Source organism: Stenella coeruleoalba (genome assembly GCF_951394435.1).
Source record: "Stenella coeruleoalba genome assembly, chromosome: 19".
NCBI lineage: Eukaryota > Metazoa > Chordata > Mammalia > Artiodactyla > Delphinidae > Stenella > Stenella coeruleoalba.
This window is the reverse complement of record NC_137165.1, coordinates 33,631,365-33,644,282: the sequence shown is the minus strand read 5'-3', so window position 1 is coordinate 33,644,282 and position 12,918 is coordinate 33,631,365. Positions and strand designations below refer to the sequence as shown.

General features: G+C 35.3%; 1 protein-coding gene across 14 annotated transcripts in view; it reads left to right on the top strand.

The window, feature by feature from the left end:
* BCAS3 (BCAS3 microtubule associated cell migration factor) overlaps positions 1 to 12,918 on the top strand; it is a 574,874-nt gene that overhangs the window by 139,316 nt on the left and 422,640 nt on the right. For all 14 annotated transcript variants that reach the window (XM_079905183.1, XM_079905184.1, XM_079905176.1 and 11 more), the window contains 2 exons: positions 6,054 to 6,130; positions 11,302 to 11,385. In XM_079905183.1, coding sequence (XP_079761309.1) covers positions 6,054 to 6,130; positions 11,302 to 11,385 — 161 coding nt within the window. The remainder of the gene's footprint in view (positions 1 to 6,053; positions 6,131 to 11,301; positions 11,386 to 12,918) is intronic.

The window sequence follows — 12,918 nt, the reverse complement described above, 5'->3', positions numbered from 1 at the left end:
TGTATGTATAACTGACTCACTTTGCTGTACACCTGAAACTAACACAACATTGTAAATCAACTATACTCCACAAAGAAGAAAAAAAAAAAAAGGACAAACCTAATAATGGGCTGTTATCCAAAATATACAAAGAACTCTTAAAATTCAGCAAGAACAAAATAAACAACCTGATTAAAAAATGGGCCAGTGACTCTTGACAGGCACCTCACCAAAGAATAATAAGCATATGATATGATACTCCATATTATGTGTCATCAGAGAAATGCAAATTAAAACAATGAGATGATCATCACACGTCTAAAATCCAAAACACTGAGAACACCAGTGCTGTCAGAGTTGTGGAACAACAGGAACTCTCATTGCTGGTGGGCAGGCAAAATGGTGCAGCCACTTTTGGAATACAATTTGATAGTTTCTTACAAAACTAGACCTACTCTTAGTATACAATCCAGCAATCTCACTTCTTGTTATTTAACCAAATGAGTTGAAAACTATGTTCACACAGCCTTCACACAGATATTTATAGCAGCTTTATTCACATTGCCAAAAGTGGAAGCAACCAAAGTGTCCTTCAGTGTGTGAATGGATAAACTGTGGTGTATCCTGACAGTGGAATATTATACGTCATTTCTTTTTATTGCTGGCCATTTAGTTTGTTTCCATTTTGGGGGTTTTATGAATAATGCTTTCATAAATGAAAGGTTTTTATAGGGACATCTATTTTTGATTCTCTTGGATATAAGTATTTGTGTGGATATGTTTTCGTTTCTCTTGGGTATGTACCCAGGAGTCGAATTACTGGGTCATATGGTAATTCTATCCTTAACTATTTGAAGAGCTGTTGGGCACAGTGACTGCACATTTTACATTCCTACCAGCAGTGTATGAGGGTTCCAGTTTCTCACCAATGATTGTTAATAAGGTTATATACATCCTGTTGGTATCTCACAAAGTAGTATCTGATTATACTTTTTTTTAAATCTTTATTGGAGTATAATTGCTTTACAATGGTATGTTAGTTTCTGCTTTATAACAAAGTGAATCAGTTATACATATACATATGTTGCCATATCTCTTGCCTCTCGCGTCTCCCTCCCACCCTCCCTATCCCGCCCCTCTAGGTGGGTCACAAAGCACCGAGCTGATCTCCCTGTGCTATGCGGCTGCTTCCCACTAGCTAGCTATTTTACGTTTGGTAGTGTATGTATGTCCATGCTACTCTCTCACTTTGTCACAGCTTAACCTTCCCCCTCCCCATATCCTCAAGTCCATTCTCTAGTAGGTCTGTGTCTTTATTCCTGTCGTACCCCTAGGTTCTTCATGCCCTTTTTTTTTCCCTTAGATTCCATATATATGTGTTAGCATACAATATTTGTTTTTCTCTTTCTGACTTCACTCTGTATGACAGACTCTAGGTCCATCAATCTCACTACAAATAACTCAATTTCGTTTATTTTTATGGCTGAGTAATATTCCATTGTATATATGTGCCACATCTTCTTTATCCATTCATCTGATGATGGACACTTAGGTTGCTTCCATGTCCTGGCTGTGGTAAATAGAGCTGCAATGAACATTTTGGTACATGACTCTTTTTGAATTATGGTTTTCTCAGGGTATATGCCCAGTAGTGGGATTGCTGGGTCATATGGTAGCTCTATTTGTAGTTTTTTAAGGAACCTCCATACTGTTCTCCATAGTGGCTGTATCAATTTACATTCCCACCAGCAGTGCAAGAGTGTCCCTTATACTTTGTTTTGATAGATCTTTATTGGAGTATAATTGCTTCACAATACTGTGTTAGCTTCTGTTGCACAACAAAGCGAATCGGCCACATACACGTGTCCCCATATCCCCTCCCTCTTGAGCCTCCCTCTCATCCTCCCTATCCCACCCCTCTAGGTCATCGCACAGCACCTAGCCGATTTTCCTGTGCTATGCTGCTGCTTCCCACCAACCAACTGTTCTACATTCGGTAGTGTATATATGTCGATGCTACTCTCACTTCGCCCCAGCTTAGCCCTCCCGCCCCGTGTCCTCAAGTCCATTCTCTACATCTACCTCTTTATTCCTGCCCTGCAACTAGGTTCATCAGTACCATTTTTTTTTTGATTCGCATTTCCTTATGGCTAATGATGCTGAGTATCTTTTCGTATGCTCATCTTCTATCTTCTTTGTCAAATTTTACATTGATTTATTTGTCTTTATTGAGTTATACTAGTTCTGTTTATATTTTAGATACAAGTCAGTTATCAGATATATGTTTTGCCCAACTTCCATTCTCTGAGTTGTCTTTTCTGTTTCTTGGTGGTGTCGTTTGAAGCACAAAGATTTTAGTTTTGATGAAGTTTAATTTATCTATTTTTTTCTTTTATCACTTGTACTTTTGGTGTCATATCTAAGAAAGCATTGCCTGTGGTTATGAAGATTTACCATGGTTTGTTCCAGGAGGTTAATACATTAGCTTTAGTCTTTGATTCATTTCGACTTTGTATGTAGTGTGAAGCCAGGGTTCAGTTTCATTCGTTTGCATGCGGATATCAGTTGACTTATCATCATTCGCTGAAAGGATTATTCTTTCCCCATTGACTTGTCTTGGTAGCGTTGTTGAAAGCCAGTTGACCATAAATGCAGACATCTGTTTTTTCGAAAAAGGTCTGAAATCTTTTGAGTTGTCTTTTCCAAGAAAAATAAGGCAGGGTGTTACAGAGAGTAGTTAAATCCTTTGTTTTTCAAAATGAGTTCAGGTCTTCTCCCCACTAGGACCAACATTCTGGGCGGATGCCATGTAAAATTGCATCAGTCTCAAGAATCTTTTAGTTATAGAATCATCTTCATGTAGCATGCTTTTTGTGGATTTTACCTTTATTTAAATTTGGAAACCTGATATTTTAAAATATCCAGCTCTCTTTTACTTTGTTCACAAACATTGTAACCTTGTTAGAATTAGTCCCAGTATTATAGAGGTTTGGGTTGTGTTTTTTTTGTTGTTTTTTGTTTCTTTTTTCTTCACTTGTTTTCAGAGTTTAGCTGGAGGCAATGGTTAATCTTTAAAGGAGTCATGCTTATAAAGTTGGGATAGTGCTGAGAGGCTGATGGTCTGCTGATTCCAGCTGTAAAATGTTTTTTGGAGAGCAGAAAAACAATTTGCTTTCATTCCAATACACTATAATTCTTGAGATCCACTAGCTTTCTAAAAACATTGACTCAAAAAGTGAAATGGAGAATTGTAAACTACATCTTTTCTTAGTATTCTTTAGTATTTGGAAGGCAGGTATACTTATATATTATTAGGATCTGTTGAGGCAAAATAGTTATCGGAGTTGGTTGAGTTAGATTATGTTGACTTTAAAGTTCAGGAGATTAGCTGCCTCTAATGTAATGCCACAATTCACAGGTATTTATTTCTGTTTTTTATTTGGTTATTTTTTTATGACATTTTAAAAGGGGAAATTTTCTTATAGACAGTGTTTATGCTCATTTCTCCAGTTCTGAAAGTATATATGGTCTATGTATATACACTTATATAAAAGTACATTTTGGTGTGAAAAAAGTACATTTAGGTGTGGGTGTCATAATGAAATCTATTATGTAAATACTGTGTGATATATACATTAGAGTGTGTTGTCTTTGTATTATATTAGTGGACCTTTTTTTTCTATGTATATGTCCATAATATGTGTCCATAATATGCCTTCAGTGATTATAGTAACATCACAGTTACCCAGAAGCTGATTTTCCAGAAATCCAAACATTCCAAACACACCACTTTAAACCCTGAAATACAAAAAAAGTTTTTAAACAATGAGTGAAACATTAGAAAACTTACATCTTATATTTTGTATGACATATGGATTTTCTCTTAGGATTATTATCTTCATCTTCTTTAAAAATGAACACTCAGGGAATTCCCTGGTGGTCTAGTGGTTAGGACTCCGTGCCGAGGGCCCGGGTTCAGTCCCTGGTCAGGGAACCAAGATCCCACAGGTTGCTCGGTGTGGCGAAAAAAAAAAGAAAAAAGAAAACTCAAAGTAGATGGAGTTGAAGGAGCTGAAATGAAAACTAGCAGTAACAAAAGCAACAGCGACTTGCGCTTCTCTAGTGGCTGTGAACACAACGGCATTACTATTTCAGAATCACCACGATTGCTACTCAAAGGCTTTCTGAATTCAGGCAAGCATGTATGTACAATTAAGGAAGATTTCTATTAAAAAATGGCTTTAAAATGAACACAAAAAGCCTAACGTAAAGAATAGGCAAGCACAATATTTGAAAAATATTTGAAAATTTTTCTTCTGTAGATGACTTTTTTTTTTGCAAGTGTGTCTTATACATATGCTTTGATTAATTTAGGTGCATTGTTTAATTTATTCAAACATTTATTAAGCTATTTTTCAGGTATTATTCTAAGCAGTGTAGATTTAACTGTGAACAAAAGACACAAACACGACCTTAATCAAGTGGGAGGAAGACAGAAAATAAAGAAGCAAAAAGATAAATAAATATATTACAGAACATATAAATTTTTTTAATTTTTTATTTATTTTATTCATTTATTTATTTTTGCGGTACGCGGGCCTCTCACTGTTGTGGCCTCTCCCGGACGTGCAGGCTCAGCGACCATGGCTCACGGGCCTAGCCACTCCGCGGCATGTGGGATCTTCCCGGACCAGGGCTCGAACCTGTGTCCCCTGCATCGGCAGGCGGACACTCAACCACTGCGCCACCAGGGAAGCCTATTTTTATTTTTGACAGTACTTGTCAAAGTAGTTATTCATTCATTGATAACTCTATTCCTGTTAGGATCAGCCCTAGACTGAGACTTTCTGCTGGGTAAGGTATTTTCAGGTGTGCTGTTCATGCTATTCAGATTAGCTATTTTTTCCTGGTACGCTCATGTGTTTCATGCAGTTTGGCTGTTTTCCTTTGTTTGTATTGTTTTGTTTTTTTGTCATGGGAAGAAAAGGTTATTTTTATAAAAACCTGTCTCGTATAAGTTTAGATTCCAAATTGAGACCTAAACTATGAAATAGATAACCTCAGTTTGATCCGCTAGTGTACATTTTAGGGAAAAACATTTGTGAAAATATTAACCAGATACTTGTGGAATGATAAACAAGGAATTCTGTAGGTTAGGCTTTTTGTGTTCTTTGATTCTGCAGTCTCCTTTGAGTAGTCCCTTAAAAGCAGTTTTGTGAAACCCTGTAATATTATTTTGTGTAGCTGACAGATGAGGACATTATACTCAGAGACCTTATTGGTATAGTCAGAAGGGGAGATGAGACCCTCACGGATGACAGATATCACTTACTTGACTGAATTGTGTTGTGTCTTGTTTAGTGGAGTTCGGGAAGATGGCATTGGTGTTTCCATGGTGTTGGTGACCACTGTCAGGAATGTGTGATTTTTTTTTTTGAAATTGGAGAACCACAAAATAATCCTACCTACTAGATTGTTTTTGGCTGGGCTGAAAGTAAGAAGAATGAAATTGAATGCTTAATGTAAATGCATAGGATTATGTAAATTAGTTCCCCAACATCTCCTGATGCACCCTTTGTGGATTACTTCTCCCCATTAGCTCCACACCTAAGTTACTTGTTCTACCCTGCCCCTGTTATTGTCATTTTATTTTAGGGTTATGTCTTTCTTATCTTTGCCCTTAAATTCCTGAGCCAATTGTATCCTTTCTCTTTCTTCTCTAAACAGTTTTGCTAGACTTATGAAATTGTAGGCTTATGATTTTTAAATGATTCTTCTTGGCTTCTCTCTCTTGTTCCAGGAATAACTGTATAAAATGCCCAATTTTTGCGAAAAGTGAATACCAGTTCTTCCCAGATTTATTTCTTATTGGAACAGAGTCAAAACCCAAAGGAAACTGTAGAGGAGAAAAAAATGAACCTCTTTTAGCTATTAAAATAATGACTAGGTTATGGGAATTTTATGTGAGACTTGAAAAAATAAAAGCATTTGATTATTCTGTTTTTATGGCATCAAAATATGATGCACCAACGGAAATTATTAAATTTCTTACATTGCCATTTGAAAATTTTCAGGCTGCTACCCTTGTCCCGGGCCCAACATGAATCCTATTGCTCTTGGGAGCCGCTGGCTTGCTTATGCAGAAAACAAGGTAAGCAGGGCCGTGTTGGAATGTTTGTAATGGAGCAAGTGTTGAAGAGTTTTCCAAAGGTAATTAACAACCAATAATGAATGTTTAACTTACTAGTTTGTTTTCTCTGGTTTGGTTTTTGTTTTAATTGGGCACCCAGTTGTCTGATCTTATTGCTCAGGATCAATATTTGGACTCAGCCTTACTTTTCCAGGCTTAGTTTTATATAGAGAACTTTACTCCATTAATTTTAAATCACAGCATTGATATCATCACAGGAGTTTCTGTGGAGCTAGAAATCAGGAGGCAGGAATGACTTCTGTCTTTAGTAGTAGGTTGGGAACCTGAGGCATAGAATAATTTAATGGACTTCAACTGTATGTGTACATTTAAATCTAAACAAGCATTCTGCCATTTGTTGTTATTTATCAATCTCACTTATCTCTTAAGGTCATCATAGTAAATGAAGATATTATATTTATACATTGAAACTTTTTTTATGTCTAGTTCAAAGCAAAGGGCAAATCCCTTTTTATGCCATTTAGTGCCCTGCATATGAATATAGAACGAAACCTAAAAAAATATTACAGACTTCAAAGAAGATCATTTTTTTGTTCCCTTTTTGCTTGTTTGTATGGTTACTGTATATTGAGAATAATATGAAATAATATGTATTGAAGAGTTCTTGACACAAGTCTGGATATGGTAAGTACAACAATTATTTGGTGAAACCACAGTATATCTCTAGCCTCTGGAATTCACAAAATCAAGAAACTACTGGAGGAATTTATTTTTCTGGATGAATCCCTTGATGCTTTTTCCAGAATTCTGTCCGCTACATATAGGTATTTTGCATTTTAGTGAATGCTGTATTTATACTCTACCCTCTTCTTTCTCTGGATTATCCAGTATATCACTTTTCAAATTCATTCTTTTCAAATAAGACAAGAGGCATACAATTCAGTGTGCTGACATCATGGTATCTTCTAATGATTATGTCTGTAGGAAATTTCTTTGAGTGCTGGAGACATCCAAGACTTCCAAGAGGAAGATATATACATTGTCCCTTGGCTCTTGCAGATTTATTGTGATGTGTGGGAAACTACTCATTTAGGATTGTAGGTATTATGCAAAGAGTTACATATTATTTTCTTATGGAAAAAACTTCCTTCATAGATGCATAGCATCAAAGTGTGCCAGTTGTCCTGCCTTTGTCTTGCCTTTGCCTTTGTAGAGATACGTGTCAGTAATATCTAGTGTTATATACGGAGACCAGGACGTGTAGTGGCATTCACAAGGAGTTTACTAATCAGATGGTTGTACCATCCTTTGGAAGAAATATTTCCAGATAAATGTGTTTCCATGGTATTTACATAAGAGCTAGTATTTGTTAACAGTTTCTGATTGTAGTAGCATTTGGGCTGAGTGTGGAACTGCAGAAATTAAATTTTGGAGCAACAGTTTCTTTCAGTGAAAATGCTCTTTGACTGCAGTTTTAACCAAGAGGCCATATTATCTTGATTGTGTTTGTTTTTCAGTGCCTATTTTTAAGTGTACTTTTAACTTGGAAGACTTGCAGAAAACCTGCAAGAATTAATAGAGTACAAATGTTATAAAGTACACCCATGTACTCTTTACTTAGGTTGACCTCTGAACAATCTCAGAGTAAGTTGCATATATCACATTACCCCAGAATACTTAAGTTATCAGCCAATTTAATTTTTAAAAAATTTATTTATTTTTGGCTGCGTTGGGTCTTCGTTGCTGCGCGCGGGCTTTCTCTAGTTGTGAGCAGGGACTACTCTTCGTTGTGGTGCGTGGGCTTCTCATTGCAGTGGCTTCTCTTGTTGCAGAGCACAGGCTCTAGGCACGTGGACTTCAGTAGTTGTGGCATGTGGGCTCAGTAGTTGTGGCTCGCGGGCTCTAAAGCACAGGCTCAGTAGTTGTGGTGCATGGACGTAGTTGCTCCACAGCATGTGGGGTCTTCCCGGACCAGGGCTTGGACCTGTGTCCCCTGCATTGGCAGGTGGATTCTTAACCACTGTGCCACCAGGGAAGTCTGCCAATTTAATATTGATAAGCTACTTTTATCTATTATAGCATCCATGTTCCAATTTTGTCAATTAACCCTATCATATCATTTGTAGAAAATTTTTTCCTATAGTGCAGATCCAGTCTAGGATCAGGTATTATATCTTGTAAGAGTGTCCCTTCTTTTTTTATCTTTTACAGGATTGGTAATTTTGAAGACTACAGCCCCCTACATCTACCCCTTATTCTTTTTAGTAGAATGCTTTTTATTTTCAGTGTTTTGATGTTTTCTCTTGATTATATTCGGGTTATGTATTTCTGTCTGGAATACTATAGTATTGTGTGAGTGCTGTTCTGGACTTCCCACGGCGTCACATCTGGAGGCACATGGTATATGTCTGTCCTTTATTGGTGATGCTAATTTTGTCAAGGTCTTGTCCAGTTTCTGTACTGAATAAGTATTATTTTTTCCTCTTGTAACTAATAATGTGGAAAGAGCATGCTTATATCCTGCATTTTATCAAAATCTTAGCCTACCTAATTTTAGCATCCATTGATGATTCCTGCCTGAACCAGTCTTTACTATGAGGATTGCAAATTAATGGTTTTCCACTTCCCACTACACATTTACCTGTAGGCATTTGGCTTTCTATCATAATCAAGAACTTTCCCTTCTTTTTAAATCTTCCTGTTTCTATATTTTTGATAGGGGTTAATGATTCCTATTTTTTAAGTAGTTTTTAATTTTTTTCTGTCTTTAATTATTTTGGTTTTCAAATTATGCCAGAGTTGACCAATGAGAGCCCCTTTAGTCTGCTTCTTGTGACATTGTGTTGTGGCTTCATCAAAATTAAAAAAAAATAATTTCCTTACTTGCTATCATAAGAATAAGTCCAGGTCCATCTTGTACTTGCCTTGTCCCAGCCCTGGAATCATCTTCTTCTGATTTTACTGTTTCTTTTTAATGGGCAATGGTATTAGATACTAAGCTGTTGTCCAGTAGATGTGTTCATTGTTACTGGCGTATTTTTGCTTCTAGACTCTTTCAGTGGACAAAGTTTAGAAATATGCATGTTATATATCCACACACACTTATTATACACATAAAGAGGCAAATATACATATATGCATATTTGTGCACCCATGTATACCCATATACACATGTACATTTTGGAAATGAAGAGGTCATATTGGCATTTCCACAGGATTCTCTCTTTTTGTCCCCCGTTTCCTATTTGTATGTCCTTTGTTTTGGATAGGAGACCATGACATCAGCACGTTTTCTTCATTTCTTCAATCCTATAATGCCAAAAAGTAATTACAGAGTTGCTTGCTCATACCACTGCAAAAATCAAACCAACTACAAAGAGTTCAGGATTTTCTTGCAATTTTCTCTGCTTTCATTACTGCCTAAGATGGAAGGTATGCAATCAAATACTGTGTTCATAGGTTATTTTAGTTAGTTTGTCCTTTATCCCCCTTTTTCTGCCTTCCTTCATTGTTACAGTTTTCATCTGATACATAATTGTATACATTTGTCTTTATATTTATTTATATGCGTATATATTTTCTCATATGTTATATAGATATATTTATATTTCCCTTTATTTCCCCAAAGATAACATTATATACATGGTCTTTTATACGTCGCTTTTTTCACTTACCATTATTTCCTGGGATTTGGGCATGATAGATTTTTGCACTACGGAAATTTCTGGTTTATCTTTTATTTTGATGTACTGAGATGCAAATATAACTTTTGTAATGAGTCTAAGTTTTAAAGAAATTTCTGGCTTAGTTATGTTTATGTAGAAATGCTGACTCAGATTTAGATGAATTGAAAAGGTGATAGTATTGCTTGTTTTCCTTGGTTATTTTAATTACCTGAAGCAGGGAAAAGATAGTGTTTCTAGGATATGTCTTTCCTTGCACATGCTTCAGAAGGCAGCAGAGGGGATAATTTTCATAATTCTTCAAATGTGTATTTGTGAATGAATGAATGAGTGACTGGGTGAGTAAGTGAGAGAGATTCTTTTTATTAGCTAAAGTGATCACTTTTCAAGCTCCCTCTTTTCCCGTGTGAAACTACATTTGCCAGTCACCTGCGATTTGGAAAATTCCACAGCACTATTGTCTTAAGGGATTTTTTTTTTTAAATACAAATCAGTGATGAAGAAAAGTTTGATTTTATAATAAAAGAATAAAAGTTTCACATATTAATCTTTATCAAGTGACCTGGTTTTAAATTATATAGAACATTTTTTTTGTTTTTATATTTTGGGAGAGGAAGATTTGTTCTGAATTCATATTCATATCACAATGTGGAGCTGTTCTAATAGTCTACTATTGCCGTTTTATTGAAAATTTTAAGTGTAAAAATCTGGCTAATGATTTTTTATTTCCCTTTCGTTCTGTCTCTTTCTTCTTTTCTTTCTTTTTCTTTCTATTTTTTCTTTAAATTTAGAAGTGTAGGAGCAGTGGAGAATTTAGTCTTGGTTAATTGCTCAGCTCATGAGAGAATCATGCATGTCAAACTACTGATTCACTTTGGAAATTGACAGTTTGATTTACTTATTTATGAATAAGGGCATGTCTTTTTCATTCTAATGTTAAAACTGGTGAGCCCTCTGAAGTGGACAGCTATTATGTGTCATAGTTGATTTATGCATAATTTGTGCCACTTCCCCACAAACACAATTGAAAATGGAAATACGGCACATTCTTTTGTCTGTTTTTTAAAGTTTCCTTTTACAATCTTTATGTAGGAATTAAGAGGACAAAACCTCCAGTTTGTTAGCATGTTAAATATTTAATGTTAGGAAGTCATGGCTAAGTCCTTTGATTATGTTTCTAAAATTTATTTGTGGAAAGCCTGCCAGATCTCAAATCCTACCATTTCAGAGTTTATGAATTCTTAAAGACTATTCATCTTGTAATTAAAAATCGTATTTGAGCATGAAACTGCTTGAGTGGCACCAGTAGATTATAAAAAGGGGTAAAAGTGTCTCAGCAGGGCTTTTAGCTGTTTGTCTGGAAAACACTCATGCAAACATTCCCACCCACCACCATCATTCTGCATGGTAAATAAGCTCTATCTTAAGAGCCTGTAGAGTTAAACAGTTTAATAGAAATAACTTTCTGGTCATTCTCTCTCTTTCCAGTTGATTCGATGTCATCAGTCCCGTGGTGGAGCCTGTGGAGACAACATTCAGTCTTATACTGCCACAGTCATTAGTGCTGCTAAAGTAAGTATCCAGTAGTCTCTAGGAGGTACGATTTTGTGGAGTAATTATCACGTTCCCTTTTCATTTGCAAAGGTCGAACAAACTTAAGTAAGTCAGAATTATTTTGTCACTCAAGAGAACTGGTGACTTAAAATGATTAGGTATTTAATCTCTTAAGTTTCCTAAATCATACTTTATATTCTATTGTAATGATTATAAGGTTTGTATTTATCCAATTTAAAATATTTAAGTCTGTTAGCTAGGTCAAAGTCTGTAATCTAATTACTTTGGAAAGAAGCTTTACATGTTTTAAGTAGTAACTTCTGGATTTGTGTGTGTGTGCGTGTGTGTGTGTGTGTGTGTGTGTGTGTGTGATTTGCATCATTCTACCTATACTGACATCCCTTTGCATTTTTGAACATTTATGAATCTTCTTGACATAAAAAAAAATATTATTCCTTAACAAAACTTTGAGCGAAATCCCTGGCGCATTCAAAGATCCTTTCATGTCACAGAGCTGCCCCCTGCATGTTTGTCAAGTGAGTTCTTTTTGTGTATGTGCGAGGGTTAATTATGATGATGGCTCGTAAACTTTATGCTGATTATAAGGTATCCTTATAATCACCATCCTTTTGAATTGTGAAGTATACAACAAAACAATTCTAATAATAGGGATGACATAGTGAATCTAAATGACAGCATGTAATAGAAAGCACAACTATTCAGAAAAGAACAACAGTTTAAAACAAACCACAGGGAGGGAATCAAAGGTCACACTGTTTTATGTAAAACAAATACAAAAATACTTCAAGACTGATCACAAATGCTTACATGATGTGGTTTGATGAGAGAAGCATTACATATTTTTCACTCAAAGGGAATTATTGAATGGCTTTTTGCTTACAGCCCCATATATTTTAGATTTCAGAATCTTTATAAGAATGGTTTACTTTTCTCCTCTGTATGAAAAAATTATGGTGATTTCAGTGAAGAGAAATCTGAAACAGAGTAATTAGGCAGCATCAGTGTTATTTAGCCGACTTAGTTCCAGTTTTCCATGATAAGAACATAAAAATGACTTCCATAATTAAGTAGTGTAGTTATAAATATATTACTTTATAATTTTTACTGTTATAGATTACACTCCTGTTATATTAGTATGTTCACTTGTGAAAATTTATCATGGTGTACACTTATAATTCCTGTACTTTGTTGTCTAAGTGGATATAGAACTTTGCTAAGGAAAGAAAAATCTCACAAAGATACTGTCATATTTAGATACCTTCTCCAGAGAATTCTATCTAATGTTTATGAATAAACAATGGCATAGATAAACAATAAGCATTTACTGTATAGCACAGGGAACTATATTCAATATCTTGTAATAACCTATAATGGAAAATAATCTGAAAAAAAATATGTAGTGGAATCACTTTGCCATACACCTGAAACTAACACAATCTTGTAAATCAACTATAATTCAGTTAAAAAAAAAAAAAACAATGGCAATATTATGAAAACTCTTCTATAGAATAAAAAGGTCAGGTTATGCCT